The sequence below is a fragment of the Balaenoptera ricei genome, chromosome 20, assembly GCF_028023285.1.
Source record: "Balaenoptera ricei isolate mBalRic1 chromosome 20, mBalRic1.hap2, whole genome shotgun sequence".
Lineage (NCBI taxonomy): Eukaryota > Metazoa > Chordata > Mammalia > Artiodactyla > Balaenopteridae > Balaenoptera > Balaenoptera ricei.
The window spans coordinates 17,767,795-17,794,405 of NC_082658.1; the positions used below are offsets into that span (position 1 = coordinate 17,767,795).

At 41.6% G+C, this 26,611-nt stretch overlaps 1 protein-coding gene across 1 annotated transcript; it reads right to left on the minus strand.

The window, feature by feature from the left end:
- KPNB1 (karyopherin subunit beta 1) lies at positions 1-26,434 on the minus strand. Its single transcript, XM_059906647.1, has 22 exons — positions 26,052-26,434; positions 25,890-25,948; positions 23,504-23,686; positions 20,831-21,031; positions 19,775-19,927; positions 17,728-17,787; positions 17,080-17,169; positions 16,614-16,724; positions 15,754-15,855; positions 14,292-14,516; positions 12,705-12,896; positions 11,771-11,901; positions 10,532-10,679; positions 10,114-10,185; positions 8,733-8,877; positions 6,702-6,784; positions 6,102-6,209; positions 5,573-5,716; positions 5,354-5,459; positions 4,586-4,700; positions 3,769-3,930; positions 1-3,049 (listed from the first exon to the last, which is right to left on the minus strand). Coding segments are annotated over exons 1-22 (2,631 nt in total). The 5' UTR covers positions 26,092-26,434; the 3' UTR covers positions 1-3,048.
- Between the last annotated feature and the right edge of the window lie 177 nt (positions 26,435-26,611).

The following is a 26,611-nucleotide window of genomic DNA, read 5'->3' on the forward strand; positions in this document are numbered from 1 at the left end:
TTGAAAATAAAAATAAAGCGGACTTTATTTAGAAGATAAAGGTGGTGGTATCAGTTTTGGTTAATAAAGTTGGGCTCAAGTGTTTTAACAGGTCTTTACTGCCATCACAGACTGGCATGCCAAGGGCATTCTGAATGCCAATTACAGACTGAAGTTGTTTCAAAATCCAAGATGCTGTCAAAAGCTGATGATGGAGTTTGGATTTGGAATTTTTTCTTAAAGTTGGACTGACACACTTCTTATATATGAGTGACTAGATTACTTGGTTCTGAAAATGAAAACACTACACTGAGCAATTCCCCTCCTCCACAAGTCCGTAAGGCAATGTTGCAGTTGCCTCTGACAGCCAAAATCTCAACATTTCAACAGGGGAGCTGAGAGGAACTGGGAAAATGAAAAGCAAAATTAATAAATGTAATTGTAATTGATATAGGCAGCTGCCACTTGTGGCAAACCAAAGCCTAGTCCGATGCCTATTTTCTTCACATTTGCACTGACATCTTACCAGACGGTAACTACATTCTTGAAGGAATGTGCCAAGACTAGAGTGGGGAACGCCCAGACAGTGAATGGGCAGAATGCATTTTGCATCCAGTTGCCTTAGGTGGTACAATTAAGGACAAATACCTAGTGGGAAGACCCACTAGCCAAAGGTAACTAGAAAAGAGGGTAATAAATGCATAACCAGTGCAGGGTAACTGCGAGGCACCAAGACCACAGTCCAACCAGCCCATTTTCCTCCTCTCCATCACTGAGTGGATCTGGGAGAAAGCATTAATAACAGCATTTGTCAACTGCTTCCCTGGAACAAAACATGAAAAAACACACGGAAGGTTTTGTTTTCATTATGGTTCTCGGTGTACTTTATTCTCCTGCTGTCTAGCTAAGCAGCCCACACAGGACAGAAATGGGTAGCACTGAGGAATGATCAGATTTTTTTTTCTCCCCAATATTCCTGCCCCCTCCCTAAGCCCTGACCAACCCTTACCAGGAATGGTTAGTATATCATCCTTTCCCTCAAGAACAACTAAAATTTGAACAAGGCATTTTAGGGCCAGGTCTCTTCAGAGGGCTCAGGAGCTGGTGTGAGCTCTTTATTCACAATGGAGTGTCTTTCCTTCAAACACCTGGATTTTTTTTTGTACACTGGTTCATAGATCGGCACTTGACTTTGAACCTGGCACCAAAAGGCACAATATCTGATACCCTGTACAAGAGCTATTAGAGATGCTGCCGTATGGATGGGCAAAACTGAGCCAATCCCACTTATGAATGGAAGGCTTGAACAGGGAGTTGGCAAAGAGAAACATGTAAGCCCATATTTTTTGCTAGAATGGAAATGCAAGTGGGAAATTAAGGTCTTGTTTTTTAATCCTCCAAATACCTGGAAGCAATTTAAAAATCTTCCTTGGTGCTTTTGAAAGCATATTCAAAATGCCAGCAAAAACTCCTAATAACTGCAAAACCAAAAGGGGATCAAAGCTTACCAACATCCCTCCTTATTGCTGAAAAAGTCTAAAACCAAAATTCAGGGTGCCCTGTTTCCTTGTAAAAGGGAAAATAATTAAGTCTGATTTATCATTATCATAGCACATCACACTTTAAAAAAAATATTACAGCGTGTGACCAGGGGAATGTTTTGACACCATTTTATTAATCTTCAACTTCAGTGGAAAAATATAACCTTTTTCAAGTGCCATTTTCATCACAAGAGTTCTAACATATATATATATGTGTATATATATATATACACACATATATATTCCTTTGTTTTGATTACTTGGTTTTGAAGTGCAGCAAGAGACCAATACCGCATTATAATCAATCAAATAAAAGAGAACAGAAGGCCAAGCAGTTTCCAAATGGTTATTTTATCAGATTGTTTAAACATTAAATTTATCCTTGTTTGCAATCCAAAATAGTTACCTGAAATTTGCTGTTTGTGTGTGTTTACTTTTATGGTATGTTTGTTTTCTAAACTCTTTGGCACAATTTTCTGGGGGCGTTCAGACTGCCAAGATACATGTCAGGAGAGAACTTTTCTTTTGTGCTGCCAATTATGAGCATTTAAATTTTGATTTGTTTGGGTTGTGGCTTTCTTTTGTTTTCGAAGTCTGCATTCTTTATTTGTAACAATTGTATTTTTATTTTTTCTATATCCTCTAACTCCAGAGTTCCCCCCCCCCAACTTCTACATTCACAGTTGAACCATATTATTAGGAAAGGCGCCTTGATGAAAAGATCAGGGTGGGAGCTCTGACCATTCGTCAGTGTTTTCCCTAGAATTAAAAAAGAAAAAAGAAAAAAAACCCAAAAAACAAAACCTAAGAGCGTCTTTCCTTTTTTTTTCTCTTATATCTCTTGTGCTGCATCAGTAGACAGAACTTCAGTTAGTTTCATGAAATGCAACATCCTAACCCCTTTTTTTCTGGGAAAAAGAAACTGCAATGACTTGAAGTTGAGAATGTGGATACCGCCTCACTCACACACACTCATTCTCAGACTGTAAAGAATCCCTCACCCTCCTTTCAGCCAGCACACATACAGTACCAGTACCATGTGGCAAAGGTACACCAAAGGTGGGCTTGAGACCCAGGCTCCATCTTTCTCATCAGTAGCAAAGGCCAGGATGCCTTTTACAACAAAGCACCACAGCTGAACCCAGTCCCTCCTCCTCTCCCCCAAACTAGTCATTCCACTCGGCACCGGCCAAAAGACAGAAAAGCTAGTTCTAGCCTCTCCTGGGAAGAGAGAGCTTTCTTTTTTTTTTTTTAAGCAAGTAAATCCACCTTTTTTCTCTTTTCCAAGATGGCCGACATTATGGTTTTCTACGAAGTCAGTGATTACTTAGCTCACTAACAGCGCCGCTGTTGATGGCTGCAGCTGCTGCTGTGGCAGGATTTTCAATGTGGTGTGTTTTCAAGCCTCACTCACTCATCCTCTCATTCCCAAACATTCAGCATCCGTGCACACTCCTCACTTCCGGGTTTCTCAAAAGATTGGAGATTTCCAGTGGGGGTCTCAGGTTATCATCCCAATGGTAACAGATCTAAAAACAGATTGGAAAAAAGGTCAATTTTTGAGATCCCATATAGCCAGTAGAGTCAAACACCTCTCTGATTCCTACAATTAAGTGCTTATAGACCTGAATGGAATTTGTCAACTTTTCAAGGACTGATTATTTTTATTATTTTGCTATGTGCCATCTACCTGCTCTCATTAGCACTTACGAAGGGGGGGAAACTGAAAAGATAAAACGCAAAATAGCCAATTTTACTGAGATCTGTGCTGTAAGATAACTCAGTAAGTGAGAGGAAAATAAATTAAAACTACATTTCAAAGCAGAGGTCAGACAACTCCGACTTTGGATATCTTCTGTAAAAGAAGCAATGTCTCAAAGCACTGCAGTAAAGAAAGAAAAGAAAATGAGGAAAGAAATAAAGAGTAGAAAGAGAATTTTGGGAAAATGCCATTATCGATGACTTTATTAAGGTCCCAAAATGATTTGGGGACTTCAGTGAATTCTAGTTATGTAAGTTCTGTTCTTTATCACCATGAGGAACCAAAAATTTGGCTCAAGGAAAGATTGGCTGCCTGACCCTTCCACTAGTACAAGGCTGAGGAACAAAGGCCTGGCTCAGAAGCACTTATATGGGAAAGAGTACAAAACAAAACACCTAAAGAAAGCCCTTGTCAGAACAGTCTAAAGAAAATGTACCTCCTCCCCAAGAAAGTAGAAGAAAGAGGGCAGTGGAGACAAGCTCTTACCAAGCTTGGTTCTTCAGTTTCCTCAGTTCTTTTGTTGCCCATGTAGCAAGGGTTTTTGCTTTGTTAGTCTTCGATCTCCGTCCTTCAGTTAACAGTTCATGGATCATTGGCCTAGCTTCTACTAATTTCAGTACATCCTTCCCAAATGCTGTACACAAGTCCCTGTACAAAGTAAACACACCTGAAAATGGGCTCCTGGACCTAAAACAAGATCATATTTAGAACCTTCCGAACCAGTGCTAAGCTAGATATAGGTTTCTTGGTATTTACCTACTTTTTAAAGCTGGAAGAAATTTTAAAGATAAGTCTAACACCTGCCCTCAACAGATTAAAAAAAATGAGGTCTAAAAAAGGAGAATAACTTACCCAAGGTTCCACAGCTAATTCATGGTAAAATCAGAACTAGACTCCAGGTCTTTGAGCTGCTCAAAACCAATGTTCTTTCTTCTAATGATACCTCAGAAACCCTCAGTAGAGGAGGCTAAACAGAGGCAATTTGTTGACCAACATCAGAATATGGGATGGACATAGATCTGATGCTGCTTCTATACCTCTGAGAGCTCACTTCATAGAGTTTGGTGGGGAGAAATTAGAAATCTGGAGGGTCTGAAATGAGATTAGAGCTAAATTCTGGAATGAATTATTATCTGAGAACTCAAAACAGGATATGATGGGTTCTATTAAAGAAAGAAATCCCCCCTGTGCCAAAAAGGTGGGTAATTGCCATCCACAGGCTACTCTCAATATTCTTTACTACACGTCTTCTCATTTTCCGTGACATGTTCTATTCAGCTATCAGAAGCAGGGTATAACCTACCCGATCAGTCCAGCAGCACAAGCTACTACTCCGTCTGTATGATCCTCATCTCCAGCAATGTGGTCAATGAAAGACAGAATAAATTCTACTCTGGGTTGTACCAGCATCACATCCGCTATAAAAGAAAGAGGTCTGATGAGGTTGTCCCACATTTGGCAGGACTACACCCTGTTTCAAAATTCCCAAATACTCTACTCCCATCAGGCAGGTTTTGGGCTGGAGAACTAGTTGCATACAGTTATACCAAATTATTCTTCCTCAGATTAAGATGTCATTCTTCAAGTCAACAGAAGAGGCAGATACCCCTCTTCTTATAAGCAGATATATATATCTGCAGAAGCACAAATGGAACCTTTCCTCTAAGCCTGTAATACCAAAGGAGTGAAGTACAAATATTTCCCCAATCAGTAACAAAAACATCAGGTGATAGAGGAAATCTAATCCCCCCAATCCTTCAGTTCAGATGCATGGTGGAGGTTAGGAAACTCCCACTCAGGGTTGGTACATATGCAACCAGCAGCAACAGCCTTGCTGGATCCCATCCCTTGCAATGCTCAAGAAACGTGAAGCAAGGTAGCTGAAGAAGCAGGGATCAGAAATAAAAGTCTATATCCTCCTCCAAAGCTACTCCCTTCATTAGAGCACTGTTCCTCCTTCTCCCCTTCTTTTAAGCAATAGGTGTTAGTTTACAAGTAAACTACACAATGAACACACAGCCCATTTGGCTAAGTGCACACTGGACTAAGTCAACTGGGTTGTATACTCAACGGTGTACGTTCTCCTGGTCTCCCTTCAATCCCTGGACAATTCCAGTGTAGGCTTCCAAGCAGCCTTCCCTTAGCTCATTCAGATAATCCACCATGTCATAGTCTGACTGTAAGAGAAAAAGAACAGAATCTCCATCATATTGATGGCCTTTAGTTGTATATTTGTCAAAAGTCCTGCTGCTTCAGTCAGGGCTGGACTTAAAGATAGCTTTAAACTTACCTTGTCCACCTGGGCTTGGGAGGCCTGCTGAAGAGTATTCAATACAACCTCTAGATATTTTTTAAACTCTCCACCAATAGCAAGGGCAATATCACCAAACACTGACAGAATCTGTGGCTTCACAGACCTGTGGACATTTTCATTCTGACAAAGAGAAAAAAAAAAAGTTAGCTCTGTCCAAAGATTCAAAAAGCTTTTTAAAATAAGCAACTACTGATATGTTGGGTATAGACCTTAAGGGACATACACAAAAATTAGCAATGCTTACCCCTAGATAGAGAAATTATATATTTACTTTTCCTTTGTACTTTACTGGTCCCCACCTGCCCCACTCAAGTTCCATGCATTGACCATGCGTTCCTTTAATTAACTTCACATCCTTAGGTTAGAATCATCTTGTGAAAATGAACAATTCCCTTCATAAGCCCACAGCCAACATTCTGGGACATATACATTCCCTGTCACGGATCTTGATGTTTAACCATCTTTCTAACCAACGGTAAATTAGATTGTGTGTATAGACACTCACCCCCAAGTTCTCCAGTAAGAGCTGCATCACCTCATCACAGAAAGGTAAGATGTTGGATTGCAGGGCACGGCATAAGTCTCCCACTAAGCCCACAGCCGCCAAACAAACCTGCAAAGAATCAAGAAAATGACCTCTAGAACAGAAAAGGCTGCCTGCAGGGGTAAGGCATGATTTTTTACCGAGCTACTGGTCCTTTATCACTTGAACCTAGAGTCAAAGAAGAAAACACCCTTCCTCTCTCAGATTAGTTCATTTTTTAACAACCAATATGGCAGGAAGAGAACTAGGACTATCTAAGCTATCATTAAGAAAGGACAGAAAAGACAATATTCAGCAGGGGTGGTGGTGGCAGAGGTGGATGGTTTATTCAAAACAAAACAAAACAAAACCCCTTCTTAGGGTGCTACTCTGATGTGTCTAATATCCTGTCTTTCACTGACTATTTCTAGTTCAGACACTCAGGGCAACAAAGTAGCTCAACCCTTAAGGGTGATACACAGGGAAATACTACCTGGGCTACAGGATCCAGACTTTTGTACTACAATGACTACCAAGTATAAATGAGAATATAAATGTATTATTGTGAAAAGCATAGCTTACCTGGTACTCAGCATAATTTTTCAATCCAATGCCCAGGAAGGGTTTAAAGGCCTCCATGTACTTTAAGAATTCACCACCCAACACTGTAAAGAAACAAACTATTAGTACCACAGGATATCGCAGAAGTGAGCAAAAATAACCATCCTAGCTCTCCCAAAATGTATGCACTCCAGTCAAAAGTTAAGTAGAATGTGAGTTAATTACAGATTCTATCACAAAGACTTTGGGCTGCCTTGGACAAGCCAAATTCAGAACTGCTGAAAGGGCCTAACTCTTATACCCTGGAGATAATGCCAAATCTCCACAGAGTGGGATTTCACTCTGGCTGAAACTACCAAGTGGTATGGCCCCCAAGGAATGTCAAGGTTAATTATGAATTGCCTGAGCTAGTGATACTGCCTCTTGTCCACCTCTTCATCTGATTATAACATGTCCTCTTTTGGAAGCCAGCTATTTTTTTGGCCTCGCCAGGCAGCTTGTGGGATCTCAGTTCCAACCAGGGATTGAACCTGGGCTACGGCAGTGAAAGTGCCGAACTCTAACCACTAGACCACCAGGGAACTCCTGGAAGCCAGCTTGGTCTCTAGCCAATTCCATCAAGGACTTACTTAATAAGCCAGTCAAGAAAAGCTGTCTGGGTTTCATATCCAAATCAGCCATTCCAGGAACCAAAATCAACTTCTGTGCCCTGCCAGACCAGTTGCACATAGGCTCCTTATGCTAGAAATGGGTCTGCCTTAATAATACACCTTACGGGGCTTCCCTGGTGGCGCAGTGGTTGAGAATCTGCCTGCCAATGCCGGGGACATGGGTTCGAGCTCTGGTCTGGGAGGATCCCACATGCCGCGGAGCGACTAGGCCCGTGAGCCACAACTACTGAGCCTGCGCGTCTGGAGCCTGTGCTCCGCAATGGGAGAGGCCGTGGCAGTGAGAAGCCCGCGCACCGCGATGAAGAGTGGCCCCCGCTTGCCAGAACTGGAGAAAGCCCTCACACAGAAACAAAGACCCAACACAGCCAAAAATAAATAAATAAATAAATTTATAAAAAATAATAATCAAAAAAAGTTTAGTTTAAAAAAATAATAATAATAATAATACACCTTACAGGGCTTCCCTGGTGGCGCAGTGGTTGGGAATCTGCCTGCCAATGCGCGGAACATGGGTTTGGGCCCTGGTCCGGGAGGATCCCTCATGCCGTGGAGTGGCTGGGCCTGTGCGCCACAGCTGCTGGGCCTACGCTCTGGAGCCCGCCAGCCACAACTACTGAGGCCCACGCGCCTCACTGCAGAGCCCGTGTCTGCAGAAGGAGAGGCCATCGCAGTGGGAAGCCCGCACCACGGCGAGGAGTGGCCCCCGCTCGCCGCAGCTGGAGAGGGGCCCACGTGCAGCAACGAAGACCCAACGCAGCCAATAAATAAATAAATAAATAAATAATAAATTCTTAAAAAAAAAAAACACCCTACAGACCACCACTGAAGAAGCATTCCAGGTTTCTGAAGTGCTCTTTAATGTGCTTTTAATGGCCTTTCAAAGAGCTTTAAGTCAGATATGGCTTCCCCAAAGCAATTCTGCATAGTTAGACATGTAACACCCAGAAAATCAATTAATTCCTAGAACTCGATGTGTTTCATTCCATTCCATACCAGGCACCATATTGCGTCAACCTGAATCCAAAGCGTTACAACCCAAACCAGAAGGTACCAAGTGCCATCCTTTACAGGAGCCAAACCTCAATAAAGCAAGTAGACTTTAGGGGAAAAAAGAACCTGATGAACATGAGGTAGGTAACAGTTCCCTCCACCCCCAGAAAGGTTTTCAATCTGATGTGCAAATTGGCTCCCCATTCACTTCAAGGAGAGTGGCAAGGCAGTTATACACAAATTTACACTTATGTTCAATCCAGCTCTGAACTGACTCAATACCCCAATAAGTGAGAAGATGGGACTACGCTTTTTTGCAGTCAAAAATTCTTCATGGCCATTGATACGCTTGCATTCTAAAGACATTCCTGCCCAATTCTGGCTCACTGACCTTCCACCAGTGTGCTAACTGCCATTAGGGCATCCTCTTGCACTCCCCCAGACCCAGCTGTGCTTTGGAACATCCTTAACAGGGAAGCCATGACCACATCAGAGATCTGCAAAGCATCTTGATGTTGCACTTTCCGGAGAACATTCTGTGAAATGAATAAGAGTTCAGAATCTGTTGATTCCAAACCCTTCAATCAGAACACCATACTTTTTTTTTTTTTAAATCAATTAAGTCCCTAGAATTTTTTTTTTGGGGGGGGGGAAGGCTTTTTATGCTCAGAAGTTTTGACAGTGCAAATCATCTGCAATGAAACATACATTTAATATATTTAAATATCTCATCTATTTCCCAATTCAGAACAAACACAAGATGATCTTCCATGGTGCAAAAAGTCATCTCCTCTGTGTTTCATTTAAGTCTGACAAATCCTTGTCAGCAGCCTCCATAATCTAGTTGTACTGGAATGGCAGTTAAATTATTTCAGCTTTGAAGAAGGACATGTCATATTAGAGTTCTTACTCATAAAACAAAAGAGCAACCCTTTCTATAGCCTAAGCCATTTACAGATGATGGTCAAGAAATTGTCTTGATAAACTGAAGCCAATCTGATTTTTCCCAATGCAATATTCCTCAAACCTCCCTCCCTACCCTTTAATTTGTTTCAGCTAATGTTACTGGATCAGGAAAGACCTCTTAACAGTCATGTTTTAAAAAATTAAGTTTGGAGTGAAAAAGAGAAGGGAGTCATAGGTAAGATGACCTAGTCAGCATCACTCAATTCTAAAACCTAGTACCCACCTAAGCACTAGACAAGTTCCAAGGTTTTCCTGTTCTTGGATAAAAAAGGGAATAGCTCCTCAGCCACGCCATGACTCCAGTCACGAGCAAGGAGTTAACAGTTTAATTTTCCCAGTCTCTCCTCAGAAAAAGTCTACTGTGAACACCAAATACTATAAATAAATTATAATAAAGTTTCCAACAGTAATTGTTTCAAAAGATGATGGTAAGAACACAAGGCTATATTTTTAGCTCAGTGAACCATAGCTGGGAACCAAATCTGACTGGGCTACACTTGGACAATCCAATGAAAACCAGACTAAAAGTTGTTAATACAAAATAGCTGCACAGCTGGGAGGACCATCACAAATGGAGTAGTTTCCTTCCCTACATTGTACAAAAGACAAACTGCATTTTTATGGACAGACAAGAAAGGAAAATGGGAAATTACTCTCCTAATGAATCAGACTAAGGCCTTTTGAGGAGAGCTTCTGACCATCATCATCTATAACATCATCTTCAGAGTTCTGTGTGTACATGAACTTGTCATCCTGAGATATGATTCTCTTCCCTGGAGCTATTAAGTGATAAGGCACCATCATACCTGAAGAGTTGCGCAGAGTAAAGACTGAAGGTCATTGAACTGGATCCTATCCGATGTGCTCTGAATATGTGACTACAAAAAAAAGATCATGTTCTGAATAAACACCTTCTGAAAGGACTCTAAACTCCCTCAATGCTTCCAGTTTTGCTGGGTTTACCAGGACCATTAAATAATCTTTACTGGTGCTAATGCAGGAAAGTAAATAAAAAGCTTATATACGTATATGGTGTTACACATGTATGAATAAACTGTAGCAAGCAATACAATTTTAAGTTGCAACATTTTTTATATAAGCCTTATATCTTTCTGAGAACATATATGCTTAAACACTAAAAAAAAGAGAACAGTCTTGAAACCAGAGCTCTGTGTTAAGTACCACACCCTTCCCACCAGGAACCAGGAACGCCCTCAGTCTCACCTCCATCTGGAGCACCTGTTGTAGTCGTTCCATGATGACTAGAGTCGTTTTCTGAACCGCAGGGTAACAATCCTTGGCACTGTTTTTCACAATTTCCATTAGAGATTCATATGCAGAACTCCTCAGGTTGTTCTGGTGTCCATCAGGTCTGTAAGGAACACACAGCAAAAATCGTAAAGCCTTAACTGAGAAAGGACAGAGAAGTCATTATAATATAGAAACTCTCTCACTGAAAATAACCCAGAAACCGATATGGTTGCAGACCTGATCTGAGTTTGGCAAACACAGTACAGCCTGGAACCAAATTTTCAATCTCTGAGCCAATGACTACGTTCAATATGGTTTCCAGACCTGGTTAAACGTTACAACGGCCCTTTTGGAAATGGGCTAAAATTGTAGGAAAAATAGTTAAAAATGCTGAAGAACCCATGTGGACAATTGAAGAGGTTGCACAAACAGCTATGAAAAAGACAACTTGGGAATTCCCTGGCGGTCCAGCGGTTAGGACTTGGCACTCTCACTGCCAAGGACCTGGGTTCAACCCTTGGTCGGGGAACTAATATCCCACAAGCCGCGTGGTGCGGTTGGAAAAAAGAAAAAAAAAGGTTACATCAATTTTCTTCATTCATCTGCGAGAGACGCCTTTATATACAATCTCGAATAGAGAAGAAGAAATGAACTAGTTAAGCATGAAGAATTGATACCCAGCCCTCTTCCTAATGGTTTCTTTTGAGCATGGCTTTAGGTATAGCTTACCCAAAATCACAATAATTAAAGGTTGTCCCCAACTTATAACCCCTTCAAACTACATTTCCAAAACTCATTTATAGAACAACTGTGTTTAATGCCAAGTTCCTCACCCAATATCATAAATGGTGGTTAGTAATCTGGTATGGCAACTAAATTCATGAGAACTACTATTTCTCTTATACCATAATCAAATACCCCTATTAACTGTAGACACTGCAAAATGAAGGGACCTCTCTAGGTCAATTACTCTCTACCTGTAGAGAAATGAGACTATTTTCTGACTTTAATTATAAACTGTACAATTCTAAGGTAGTCAAAAGTCTACATTTCTTTTCTCACTCTTATTTAAACAATCTACAACAGGATTCTTTTAATTTCTCCTATTGCAATGTTTCTATGATTAGGTTAAACAGTCCCCACACAAGAGGCAAAAGGAGTTGGATGCAAAGACACCACTCATTTCACTCATTTCTGTGTAGTATCAGTTACCTGTCTGTGGTCTCCAGGAGCTTCTGAACTATGAGTTCAAAAGAAGATGATAAGCAATAGGTAGCTGGTTCTTCCTGATCATCAGCTACATCTGCAGCTTCATAAGCAGCTTCAGCCAGACTGGAGAAAGCCTTAAACCCAGACAGAGTAAATATTAATTAAACTTGAAAAGAATCCCACTCCAGGATTGCCTCATTTTCCCTTAAGATACCTGGGGCAGAGTTCCTTTCCAACTGATCTAAGAATAAACCAATGGCAGTGAATCCTCAATTCTTCCTATCAAGGTCATCTCAAGACAACTTAACATGTACAGCTATCCTTAAAATTAAATAAATGTATGTATGTATATATGTTTATTTATATTTTGTTTCTCCTGCCTAATAATCTACGCACAACTCTCTAAGCAGCAGAGTATTTTCACCTACCACGAATGCCTGCCACTTCATTTCTTCTCTTTCCATTCACAGAAAGCCTTTTTGCCCCACTCCTTCCTTATTTTACCTTCCTCCCCTAAACCCCAAAGGTCCCTAACAAACTACATTCAGCCTATACTGACTCAACACTGAGCTGCCTACCTTCCTTCCCTCATACCCCCTTCTCAGCAATGGTTACTTTTCATAGCCAGCAACTCTCTACCTTAATCAAAATTTCTTGTCCCCAAGCAACTGAAGAAAAAAAACCAAGTCCAGATAGTTTTCCCACTGGGTTAACATGACTGTTCTAAATGGCTCGGGAACCAGTCACCATGAGTCAACAGCCCCCACTGGGTCATGCAGCTCGCATCTCCCCCACATTTTAATTGAAGAAATTAGAAAGGAGATGCTATTCAGAAAAAGCCTTCTAGTGAGGTAGACCCATTTCTCTCCCACACCTCCTACTTCCTTGCCAATGGCTTGGCCAGCCTCCTTATCTCACCAGGAAGAAAGTCCCTCACCCAGCACACATTTGAAGCCACTCTGGGTTCAGCACTGAGGCCCTCAATCAGACACTGCAGCAGGGGAGTCAAGTAGACATCATTGATGGCAGCTTCGGGAAGCAGTTCACAGATTCTGCCCACAGTCCATGCAGTTGTGTCTCGAACAACTACACTAGGGTCTTTCATTAATTCTATTAAGGTGGGCATAGCCTGAAAATACAACAGTTATTGGCAAAGCGAAACAAAGATTAAAGTTCATGCTGACTGATACCTCAGAAGAGGAAATACTGATGTTTGGAATCTAACTCAAAGTATCAAGATGGTTTTGTCATTTTATAAGACATGCTTATCAAATATCCGACAATATAATAAAAGTAACTGGAAAAGTGAAAAAGTCTGCCTCTCTTCACCAAATCCCAGTATACAGTTTTTTGTTTTGTTTTTTAATAAAATATTTATTTATTTTTGGCTGTGTTGGGTCTCCATTTCTGTGCGAGGGCTTCCTCCAGCTGCGGCAAGCGGGGGCCACTCCTCATCGCGGTGCGCGGGCCTCTCACTATCGCGGCCTCTGTTGTTGCGGAGCACAGGCTCCAGATGCACAGGCTCAGGAGTTGCGGCTCACGGGTCTAGTTGCTCCGCGGCATGCGGGATCCTCCCAGACCAGGGCTCGAACCCGTGTCCCCTGCATTGGCAGGCAGACTCTCAACCGCCGCGCCACCAGGGAAGCCCCCAGTATACAGTTTTATTAAGAGTTTGGTATGAATACTGTCAGCAATCTTTACTGAATTACTCAGGCAGAGATCCCAGGATGCAGCTGTGATGGCATTTAGCTATTCCTGAAAGGTTGAGGTCTACATACACTAAGCTCAATTAAAATGTACTCTTGGGCTTCCCTGGTGGCGCAGTGGTTGAAAATCCGCCTTCCAATGTAGGGGACACGGGTTCGATCCCTGGTCTGGGAAGATTCCACATGTCGTGGAGCAACTAAGCCCGTGCGCCACAACTACTGAGCCTCTGCTCTAGAGCCCGCGAGCCACAACTACTGAAGCCCATGCACCTAGATCCCATGCACAACAGGAGAAGCCACTGCAATGAGAAGCCTGCGCACCACAATGAAGAGTAGCCCCTGCTCGCCGCAACTAGAGAAAGCCCACACGTAGCAACGAAGACCCAATGCAGCCAAAAATAAATAAATTTATTAGAAAAAAAAAACACTATGGAGAATTGTTTATGATATAGCATTTAGTGAAAAAACAAGTTTTAAGACTATTTGTACAGTAAGATCTCCATCCTGTTGCACATACATGCACACAGAAAAAACCTTCAAGGATAAATACCAAGAATTAATAATGTTATTCACTGGGCAATGGGATTAAAGGTAGCTTTTTCTTTTTGGCCTTTTCTGCATTTTTCAAGTCATGTGATTTTTGTAATAAAAAAAGAAATATATTTTATGCCTCATTGACAGCAAATAGCTATCTAGAAGTAACCTTTGTGGATGACTATTTACAGCTTTGTCCTTAAAATAAAGGCAAATCTTCAAGCAAAAAGTTTAAATAAACAATAAATATCCCACTTTCCACCCACAAACTCCCTCAGCTTCACCTGTATAACTAGTGGTTTGAGCTGATTGGGCTCTGGTCCTTCCAAGATACAGCCGAAAGCCATCACTGCTGCATCCCGGTACCGCCAATCAGGGTTCTTGATGTGTTCTTTGATGAAGGGGAGGACATGCGGGACAATGTCATCTTCACAGCAGGTGGCCAGGAGCATGAGGCACACCCCAGCAGCTTTGCAGGGGTTCCAGTCGTCGTCATCATCATTTTCATCCTAGTGCAAGAATGTGGCACTAATTAAGTTTTTGTTCAAAGAATCACTTTAACTCAAAAGGTCCTCTGACTACTCCCAAATATCATTACAACTTAAGCTTTGGGGATATAAATAAAATATAAAACCTTCATATCTTTATCCCTTCCACAAAGATTCATCACAGCACAGCCTTTGTTAAACAAGATGCAGACAGAGGGAAAATACTTCTTAGTACTATACAATGAGATGAACAAACTCCAACTACATGCAATAAGGATGAGTCTTGAACACATAAAGTAAAAAGCAGAACAAAAGAATACATGCTATATGATTCTAGTTATATAAAGTTCAAAATCAGTCAAAATCTATGCAGTTAAAGGTGAGGGAGGAGTTAACGACCAGGAAGAAGACACTGGGGGGATGGGGGTGGGGAGTGTGGTTCTGGAGTGCTAGTAATTATTATTTCAATAAAAAGTTTAAAAAGATTCCATTCAGATCTCCCTTGAAACTAGAATTCAAGGTATATCCTTCTTATTGTGGCTGTTCACACCAGAGTAATTTAAGGCAGGCTGCTTATGCAACTTCAGAAAATTATATACCTAAAGAATGATTTGTTCCCAAATGAGAAAAGCACAACAAAAATATACAAAAGTGAAAATACTAAGGTCAAAGATAGAAAAATAGCAACTGTAAAACTAAAAGATGAGATGAAAATTTAAGGGAACACCCAGTCCATTTCAAACTAAGTGTATCTCTATTTATCTTTCAAGATTGCTATATTAAAAGAGTCATGTACTTCCCTAAAAACAAATTACATTCCTGTGTACGAAGAAATTTTGCAGTGCTCAAAGTTACAGCTGTTTCCTCAAAGCGCTGCCAGCTCTTTGATAATATTTCACATGCACCAGAAGAGATGAGGTGACAGAAAGAATCTTTCCAAACACCATACCGAGAAAAACTGTGATGCATAAAGCCAAAAGGGAACAATGGCAACCAAGATACACTTCTTATAAGATAATTTCTCTAACTTACTCATTAAACCCACATCCCTCATGAAGTCTTGCTACATTTATTTTGTCACAAACTACTCAGAGCCTAGAGGATCCTATAGATCCAGCTCAGCTCTTCCCGAGGCATCTATAACAGAACATCAACTAGTTCAAGAGTTGCTGAGTTCCTTCGTGGCAACTGTTCCACAGCAAACCAACCATTAACAAGGCTTCTCAGCTCACCTGGCTAGATATGGAAGGTAACTCACCTGTTTAGTTAGTGTCTGTGTGAGGATTGGAACCAGGTACTGTAGTGCTCCCTTGGCATAAAACTTGCTGGTGTGCTCAGGGGGCCGTCCTTGTTCTGCTGCCTGAGGAGAAACATAAAGCAAATTCTGGACAGCAGCAAACAAGCTATGATACTAAAGGCATACAGTGAGAGCTGCCCACAGGTCTGCACAGAAATACACGGAGCACATGGCTACATGCAGTGTGTGTGGTCTTTGGAGGCGCTCACTTTTGGGCTACTTCAATGGGATTCTTTTAGGCCGTACATATAATCTACCTTAAAGGACCAAGGCAACCTTAAGAATTATATTCTTTTTTCACTAAGTGACCTCTGGATGAAGAGATGTATGAAGTTTACATAAAGATGCCAAAGATTGTGCTTTTTGTAGGACATAAAGACAATCAAGGTTGGAAACAAAGCTTGAATTCGAATTTGCGAGTACAGAATTAACCCCTTTCTCTGTATCTAATTCCTTCACCAGAGTTAGTAAGCTATCAATTATACATCCCATGCTTGCATTAGGCCTTCCAAAAGAAAATAATTCAGCATCAGATGTCACCTGGTTAAAATGTGACTTCCTGCTGCCCCCTTGTGTTCACAGTACTAGTATTTTCAACAAATCTTGACTGGTAAAAACAGGAGATGCTTCATTCCTGATCTGTCTCCCTCATGAGGGCCTTTGGCTAGCAGAAAACCCAAAATCTCTACAAATGGAGATACCCCCTAAGCCCGGTCACAATAAAGCTCTCCCAGAGGAAAAATAATATCCACAAAAGAGGTAAGTCCCAAAGCCCAGTCAGAATAACAGCTCTCCCACCACATGGACTCTCCCAGGCTCACCTCTGAAGCTTCAATGGCCAAGTCCATTTCCTCATCACAGACATTGGACCAGAATTCTATCCCTTGTAGGGCCACCTCATCAATGTCACTTTTCATTGCTTCAATTGTGATCTTAAGAGAGAAAACACGACACCCCAGGCCCCAAATAAGTGCTGGTTCAAGTTCGACCCCTCCTATAACCACAGCTACTCAAGTTTCAAAAATGTAGATTTATGAAAGCTAGGTCTGAAATGAAAGGTAGGAAAAAGAAACAGATTTTAAAAATATACTCTTCTTATTAGTACAAAGGTAGCAAAAGTTTTCTTGGCACACTGCTGATGAACTTAAATCTAATACGCAGACTCAGGGAATTTCCTTGATTTCACAACATTAAATAAAAAATTACAGAACTGACGAAACAGCAACTAAGAATAATGGACTTTTGCAATTAGCTCTATGCTCAACTACATAAAATAGAAATACTTACTGCAAAAAGAGCAGGACCCATATATGTCTCCATGTACTGATAATATAAGGACATTATCTTCACCAGATTCTGTAAGGCAGCCACTCGTACCTTTTGCAAACATCAGATTAAACAGTTTACTATTTAGTTTAATAACAATGCAATCTGACAAAGGGAAATAACCACTTCACTCAAATGGGTTAATAATCTATAGGGTCAATTGAAGTGTATTTCCTCTCCTTCTTTTTTACTTTAAAGATATCTGTGGAACCCTTGGCAGGACTAAACTCACTAACGCCCTCAGACTGGACGTTACTCCCACCGGCTTCAAGGGTCAAGGTTTAGGTTACTGCAATAGGAAAGCTGTTTCAATGGCTACAATGGAAAACAATTACTTGAACAACCTACAGCAATTAAATAGCAAGGTTGATCAAAAACCATTTCTCCCTTAAATCTTTTTTAAGAAGGTGGCAACTTCCATCATGTTAGCTTTCCAAGAACTATTCTTCCCTCTTCTCCAATTCAGTGAAGAAAAATTCTTATTTAATAACAGTATTAGTCAAACCTATTTCTGAAGTCACCAGATTCCAACATTTCAAACTACTATGCTAGAGTTACAATTTCCTAGGAAAGACAGAAGACAAAGTTTTCACATGACCTCTCACTTACCCTTGTATCTGGACACTGTGTGGCTTCACAGACCACCTGCATAATAAAGTGCCTTTCGGACTGCAAAAGAATAAAAATAAAGAAAAGGAGAAGAGTATAAACCACATACATGAAGGTTACTAGACTATCCCTTCAAAGAAAACCTCTCACTCTCTCAGGGACCCACACAACCCTGGACCAATCAAGCAGGTTTTCCTGACACAGTAATGGGACTATGAAGGCTCTACAGAGTTTGCCCCCAGTGTCTACTATATGACCTGCCCTCTAAGGAGGTCCTTAATCTTTTAATCCCCCAAATGACCTTCACTAACAAGACTTGAGGAAGGAAGCAGACAGGAAAATGTAGGTCACAGGATTTAAATAAAGATGGTTAAAACAAAACAAAATACCCCCCTACATTAGGAAAACCCCCTTCCTTGTATTTAAAATTTAAGAGAGGGACTTCCCTCGTGGTCCAGTGGCTAAGATTCCACGCTCCCAATGCAGGGGGCCCGGCTTCAATCCCTGGTCAGGGAGCTAGATCACGCATGACACAAGTAATATCCCACATGCCGCAACTAAGACCCGATGCAGCCAAATAAATAAATAAATAAATAAATATTGTTAAAAAAATTAAAAATAAAAAAAATAAAATTTAAGAGAATTCAAACAAACCCAGATCAAACGTGGTAAGATACAGGAGAAGACTAATGAACTACATTTTCCAAGCAATTAGAATTGCAGTTTGCTTTGGTTTCTTAGACCTCCCTACTTTGTCCACTCTAAGGCCAAGAAAAGGCAAAAAGCCCAACAAAAGCATCAACAAACACGCAGAAATGCTTTCAGACTATATCACCCAGCAATCGACTTCTGGGTATATATCCAAAAGAACTGAAAACAACTTCTCAAAGATGTATTTGTACACCCATGTACACAGCAACACTATTAACAATAGTCACAAGGTGGAAGGAAGCAAACCAAATGCCCATCAACAAACGAATATAATGGAATTATTATTCAGCCTTAAAAAGGAAATTCTGACACATGCTATAACATGCATGAACCCAAGACATGCTAAGTGAAATAAGCCAGTCACAAAAAGACAATTCAAATACTGTATGATTCTACTAACATAAACTGTCTAGAGTAAACAAACTCATAGAATCAGAAGTATAAAGGTGGTTGCCAGGGATTGTGAAGGGGAAAATGGGGAGTTAATAATATAATTTCAGGGCTTCCCTGGTGGCGCAGTGGTTGAGAATCTGCCTGCCAATGCAGGGGACACGGGTTCGAGCCCTGGCCTCGGAAGATCCCGCATGCCACGGAGCAACCAAGTCCGTGAGCCACAACTACTGAGCCTGCGCGTCTGGAGCCTGTGCTCCGCAACGGGACAGGCCGCGACAGTGAGAGGCCCGCGCACCGCGATGAAGAGTGGCCCCCGCTCGCCGCAACTGGAGAAGGCCCTCGCACGGAAACGAGGACCCAACACAGCCAAAAATAAATAAATAAATTAAAAAAAAAAAAAAAAAATAATATAATTTCAGTTTTGCAAGATGAAAAAGTTCTGGAGATTGGTTGCAAAACAATGTGCATATACTTAACACTACTGAGCTTTACACTTAAAAATGGTTAAGATGGCAAACTTTATTTTATTGTACATTTTAACACAACTAAAAATTAATAATGGGGGAAATACTTTCAGGCAAAATAAACTTTATATATATATTAATCTTCAAAAGCACTTTTCTAAGGAAGTATGAAACAGCCCAATTTGCATAACATTTAAAAAAAAATCCCAAAGCATACTCACACTTTGGACTGCAAAAGGGAAAACCTAAACCTAGAAACATTTTAGATCACATTATTCCCAAAAGCTTGATGAGAAATGACAAACACCTACTCCATGGCCGTTTCACACAACACACATCTTAACTAGATGGGAAACAAATGCTTCTAAACAAGATGGTACCTTCTAAGTCATAAACTTAAAACAAAACAAAACAAAACTTTTATTTAACTCTCACGCCTCACCCTCTGAACCTACACCTTTTAATCAAGAGACACTTACCTCTTTGTCAAAGTTTGCTTTGGTGAACTCCAGTGAGTTCAGGAGTGCATTAGTAGCCGCTAGCTTCACATTATTACTAGGCTCTTCTTTCCTCATCCCCTGGATTATGGCAGTCAGAATCTCATTGGATTTATCCTGTAGCTGCTCTGGGTCCTGAAACAGCAGAGAAGTGCAGTGAATATAATAATTGAGCTCATGACTAATCAGCAGTCCTTTCAACTGTAAAATCTATTTGAGAGAGTATCATGAGACTTTCCTGATCTTTTCCCACACACTTCCATTTAGGGACAAACCACCTGCAAAATATCCCAGGGTCTGGTAGTCCAAAATTGAACTGAAACAAGTTAAACTCATCAACTTCATCTCTGCTTCTTAGCATAATGACTCTGGGCATGAAGTAATGCTGGCTTTTTTTTTTCCCCTTCTGTGCAAATGGAGATGGCAGTCTGGTGTGTTTTTCCAGGCCATCTGTACCAACTGAAGTAAAGCTTCAGAACATCTGAGGACCAAGGATCAACACCTGGGCACATCTATGGAGTCTAAGTCCAGGTCAAGTGCTGTGGACTTCTTTGCTTCATCAAATCTGTATATCAAAACAGACACCAAGAGTAGTAACCTCAGCAGCAACAACAGTCCTAGGAGGGCTGCATTTAACATACTGTGTTGTGGCTCCAGTGGTTAAACCACTACAGCAAAAGCTGGCAAACTGTTTCTGTAAAATAGTAACTGAAAAAGTAACACAGCATCCTTGGTACACTGAGGATCTACAGAAAGTGATCAGATCAAGGAGAGGAGAGAATATCTATGCCCCTCCATACAGGGATTTCCATCTTGAGTTTGTAAACCTTGAGTCTCTTTCCTTTAGGGCATGCTTAGCAATATGAGAATAAATTAACTATCTAAATACAGAAGTCTAAAATAACAAATAAAGCAGCCCTACTTTCAAAACACTCTGCAATAGCTTGGTTTTTTTCATGATGATAAAGAATAATTCTAATACCATGCATGTTACAACTAGAGGGAATCAGAGGTATATAAGTTAGATACAGCACTTACTATATCTTGGCAAATGTAACCAATAGCTTCCAATGTCGACTCTTTCATGTGCTCTGTGCTGTTGGGGTTTGTGACATTGGCCACCAGCTGAGGAATGAGTTCTGGCCATTGGTTCACTGGGATCTCTGCACAAGCAATACCAGCCACACACTGCGAGGCAGAACTAGGCCGGTAAGTTTCTGTGCCCAAAGTCTGCAAAACCTGTACGCAGGTACACACACAAAAAGACAAAAGATACCAATTTTAATACTACTTGAATATATTTTGCCTACCAGCATACCTCTTACATCAGTCTCTGAATTTTCTATAATACAGAAAGTAGGAAAAGGCATATACAGTATAGGCCACCTGTTGGGAAAACAGCCAGCCTCAATACCAACAGCAGCACAATCAACACTGCCCCAGAGCCTAGAAATGAAACCAATTATCTCCTACTTCCAAATGGAATCTCCAAAGCCAGATACCTCACCTCAGTGTTCACCACAAGGTAAGAAAGTAGCAAAAGCATAGGTACAGATAAAGAATGAAGCCACAACCCACCCTGGGTTAATCATTACCATGATCAGCTAATTCAATGAACTCACTAAGAATCACCAGTCCACTCAAAAGGCAAACAGTTAACTGTTCCTGGCATGAACACAGGACAAAGAGTAGCTGCCAGATATTCAGGCCAGCTCTGCTGACTAGGTCAGGTCACTTAGTATCCTGCTTTGTAGCTAATAATAATGAAATCCCCATCCTTCCCCCTTATAGGGTATATCATCATCCCTGCCCACTCCCAACAGCTCTACCCAGTAACAGTTCTGATTGATTCTAAATGAAGGTTTTGCTCCCTAGGGCTACCAGAGCTAGACTGGACTTTAACAAAAACTGTTATGGGGAAGGGGGCAGGGAGCAGGGATGAGATGAATTGTCCAAAAGGGCAGGGGCTGAACAGGTATTAATCCAAGCCTGACTAAGAAATCCAGGGTGCCTTTATACTATATTGCACCATCTCCTAGTACATACATGGCCACAGTGAATCCCATTCTATCTTTAGCTTTTCTCCTTTAAATTGCTTCTAGAAGACCATTAATTAATATTACTTGAGGTGACTTAGAGACTACAAATGTCTAAATCCTGAGTACTGAAAGTTATTTTTTTAAAACTAGGGGTGATCCTAATGGTAACTGTCAATTATCAGAAATAAGAGGAGTAAGAAATTAGCTCTCAACTGTGTCCAGACCCGCATTTAAAAAAATAACCACCAGCACTGAGAAAGTATTACCAGATGTGCTATGAAAGGGAAAAAAGCCCAAGATAACTGCTATTTTTTTTATGCATGAAAGCTCAATAATGCCTATACAAATTCTTACTCAAAAATTTAAAAAAATTTGATGTTAAGATTGATGTGCCCCCCTCCAAAGTCAACTACAGTTCCAATCATGTCTTCTCTCATTTACTATTGTGTAATTTGAGGAAAACAAGAAATTGAATGAATACAGTTAAGTATCAAGATTTCCAGTGATTATGGGACTTCCCTGGTGGTCCAGTGGTTAAGACTCCACCCTTCCACTGCAGGGGGCATGGATTCAATCCCTGGGTGGGGAACTAAGATGCCGCACGCCACACGGCCAAAAAAACAAAACCAAACAAACAAACAACAAAAGATTTCCAGTGATTAATGGAATAAACTTCATTTATATCAAATTACTGAAAGGAGAATTAAAATGTTATTATATAAGGAAACCCAATGTGGATAGAAATAGCTCTACATATTCCAAAGAAGATTCAAAATAAGTTGGCTTTTGTAACCTAGTTTCCTGTCATGAGTTCCTCCATGCAAGAGCGAAGAGGGAAGGAGGTGCATAATTAGAAAGAGAAGTTACTGCCATAAAGAGCACTAATTTACCTAATGCCGACACCCAGAACCAGGAAACAGAAGATTGATGTGCAGAACCACGACTAGCACAAGTACAGACGCAGGAATCTCCCCACTGGTTTCTCCTCAAATACCAAGGACCAGCTGATGACTGCACACATGTTTGACTTACTACCCTCTGTGCCTTATCCATGTAACAAAGGCCACTAAAGAACCCAATTTAAAAAAAAAAAAAAAAAACATATATGTCCATATATTCTGAGTTCTTTGCTGCAGCAAGAATTATGGATTTCTAATTCAGCAAGCAAATCACAAGAACTCCATAATGCAGTGCAACAAGTGACATTCAATTTTCCTCAAAAAAATAAATAAATAAAAACTAAAAATCCATCAGCTCGCTTTATAAACACCTTGACAAAAAGCCAGATGTTTCTAGAAGTTTCTCATTATTTGCTAAGTAGATAAAAACACGATTAATGTCATAATCTTATTTCACAAACTCTTTGGGCTTGAAAGCCCAGGAGATCATTTAATTCCCCTTCTGACTCCACACAGTGCCATGCTTAAATCACCAAACAATGAGAACTATCTACAGCAGAAGTTCAGCAAGAGCTAAGTGCTAGTTAACTAAGGAAGAATCACTTGGAGAAAGACAGTTTGAGAAAGAGGACTTATATCAAATACATTTTATACCTTCAAGTTAAGTTTAGATCCCAGACATCTATTACACTATCAGCTCTTTCCCATGTAGACGACAAAAGAACTGACATTCCCCAGGCTAGTATGACCAAAAGGAGATGAAAGCTACTTACATAATTTTTGACTTCCCGTCGAGCATTAGCATCAATAGCAAGCCACCTCTGCTGATACTGTGTCTTGATATCTGGATCTTTAGATGTCAAAGAATTCTTGATTTGTAGACCAGCTGCAACTCTGGCAACCTGACTGTTTCCTGGATTTGCCAGCACTCTGGACAGTTCCACAAGGAAAGTGGGCTGTTAAGATGTGAATGAAAATACCTCTTAGGAATTTCACCAATTGAGAATAGCACCAAAAAACTGGGGAAAACCTGAAATTTTTAGGATATATCATAATATTTCGGAAAATGCCAAAATATCTACTTCAAGATTCCTATAAAAATGTTATTTGGTACATGAGGAAGTCATCCATCTTCTCACACAGACTCAGCATTTAACAAGGAGTTACAGATTTTCCTATCAACATCAACTAAGAGTGCCCAAATCTTCACATTAGGTCCCCCAGAATTAAAGCAAGCTTGACAATCTGGTAGAGGATTCTTCTTCATACCTAGAACAAAACCTGGTACTCAGTAAATTATATTTGTTACATGAATATGTTATGACAGGGTAGAAAGTAAAATTGTTACTTTTAAAATTTACATTAAAAAAATCTTAGTCCAAAAAGAACGATACCCAGGGTGGCTTTTGATCTCACGGAAGCATGTATAAGAGAGGGAAGTCCTTCTAAATGTAAAACATAGACTTAGGAGGCTAGTGTTCTCTAGTTTAGTTTTCAGTGTTTCAGCAAAATGGTAACAGTGAAAAAAGATTTATAAGGAAAAAGTGATAACAAATATTTAGAAACAGGGGGCAACTAAAAGATAAAAATGTCAAGGAAAATGACTTCATGTTTAATAGGCAACAGTTAACACACTGAAGGTTCCTATTCCTTGAGTTGTTCCTATTCTTGGGTTATTTAAACATTACTGTAGATTCTTGAAAAGTATACTCAATCTTTTGTACTGCTCAGGTCCTCAGTTTGGTTTAAAAATTTGGTTTAAAAATTTTAACACACATTAGTCTTCCCTGCAAAAAGCTCTCTCCAATGGAAAAGCTAACAGGAAAAACTAAAAGCAGATAGTTTACCACTAACAAGTTCTGCAATCACAATGGAAAATAATTCTTAAAAGTTTTATTAATTATGTACCACTAAAGAATGTTAGGAATGTTGGGAATAAGATAAAATGTTAGAAATAAGAGAAAAGGCTCCTTGCAAATTTAGCAAAAGAAGAAAAGAGGAATATATACCAAGTGGAAATATTATCAGTCTATACTACTGGATAAAAATCTTTTCTATGGAAAGTTAAGGATAAAAATATTAGTAATAAAAACGAACACATGGAAAGGCAAAAAAAAAAAACAACAACAAAAACCACGAAACTCCACAAAACACAAAAAACCCAAAAACCATTCAAAGGCAGTTTGGATAAAATAAAAATACGCCTTGTCACTTTTTTTCCTTGCGTTATTTTGCCTAGGTAACACAAAAGAACACATCTGATTATAGTGTTATTTAGAACTATTACCTTTAAAAGATATCTAGTGTCATTCACCCTTCTCTCTGCTCCCCATCCCCCCAACAGGAGGGAATCCAAAGAGAAACATTACTGGCACATAGGTTGTTTCAACCAATACATCCCACGATTTTATACAGAGGTCCAGTCTCTAGGGGACTTAACATTCACTTCTTCTGAACCCTTTAAATTTGAAAATATGAAAAACGAGGAACTTTCCTCTGGAAACAGGCCCGATCTCAAGGATGAGCCTCAGCCTGTTATCTGGGTGCAGATTTAGTCTCTACTGATCCGGGGGGGCGAGGGGGGTAAATACAAAAACCCGGGTGAGAAATACCCAGTCAAGAAAGGGAGAAACACTGCCGGAAATGGGTTAAGAGGCATTCGGGTGCAGGCCTGGCCATGAGCACAGACCAAGGGAGACTGGAAACGGTAGAGCTCTGGGAAGTAGGCGGACAATCACAGGGGCCATGGGACAGGAAGGAGAGGCCGGCCCCGGTACGAACAAGGCGGGCAGCGGGGTTCGTAGCTTCCACATGGCCCCTAGGCCCGGCTCCCCCACCCCCACCCTTGCTGAACACGCAGCGCCGCGCAACCTAACCTCCCCTCCCTCCCTCTTTCTCCCTCCTGCTGCACCGCCGCCCTCAGGCTGCACGCCGATTGGGTGGCAGTCACCCCGGCGCGCCGCGCCATTGGCCAGCTGCCGGGCCCGGGGCGGGACACACCCACCGGCTTCCCGATGGCGGGGTTAGGTTGGACGGGGGGGGAGGGGGACGGGATGGGGCGGGGTGGGTTCCAGAGGCCTGGGCCTCCGGGAGGGCGGGAAGGCCCGCATGCAGGGGATGGGAAGACGGCGGGATGGGGGACGGCGGGGTGGCACGCACCAGGTTCTCCACGGCCGCACGCTCCAGGAACTTCTGCGCCGCTTCCAATTCCAGCCGATCTGGGGGGAAGGAAAGTGGGAAAGGGGACAGGGTCAGAGGGGCCAGGGATTCCCCTCCCCCCACCCAATCACCTCAGTTCGACCCCCGGCCCCCGCGTCCTACCGGGAGACACGGTCTTCTCGAGGATGGTGATCAGCTCCATGGCGGAGGTGGTGGCGGCGACTCCTCTTAAGACGACAGCCCGGCCTCTCGGGCGGCGGCTCTAACTGGGGATGGGGGTTGGGGGTCGGGTGGGAAGGGAGGGTGGGGTGGGGGGCGGGGGTCACCACAAGCCCATTCACCGGCTCCCTCTTGGTAGTCGCTCCAGCTCCCCTTCCTTCCTCCTTTCCGTCTTTCCTCCCTCCTAATTTGCTACTGGCGGCGGCGGCAGCTGCTCCTCTGACGGCGGGGGAGGTACCCCGGGGGCAGCTCAGAGCGCGGCTGGTGCTCGGGTGGCGGAGGGAGAAAGAAGGAAAGGGAGGCGGTGAGTGAACGGCGGTTCTCAGGGAGGGAGAGAAGGGGAGGGAGGAAGGCGGAGGGATATTCGGGCCGGACCTCTCCGCGGCGGCACCGCGCTACATGTCGATTGGCTGCTGCTGTGGCCACGCGGAATCCCCAATTGGCCAGGCGGTCAGCGTTGAAGGGCCGCCCTGCGCCCATTCGCCCGCTGATTTCAAGGCCCG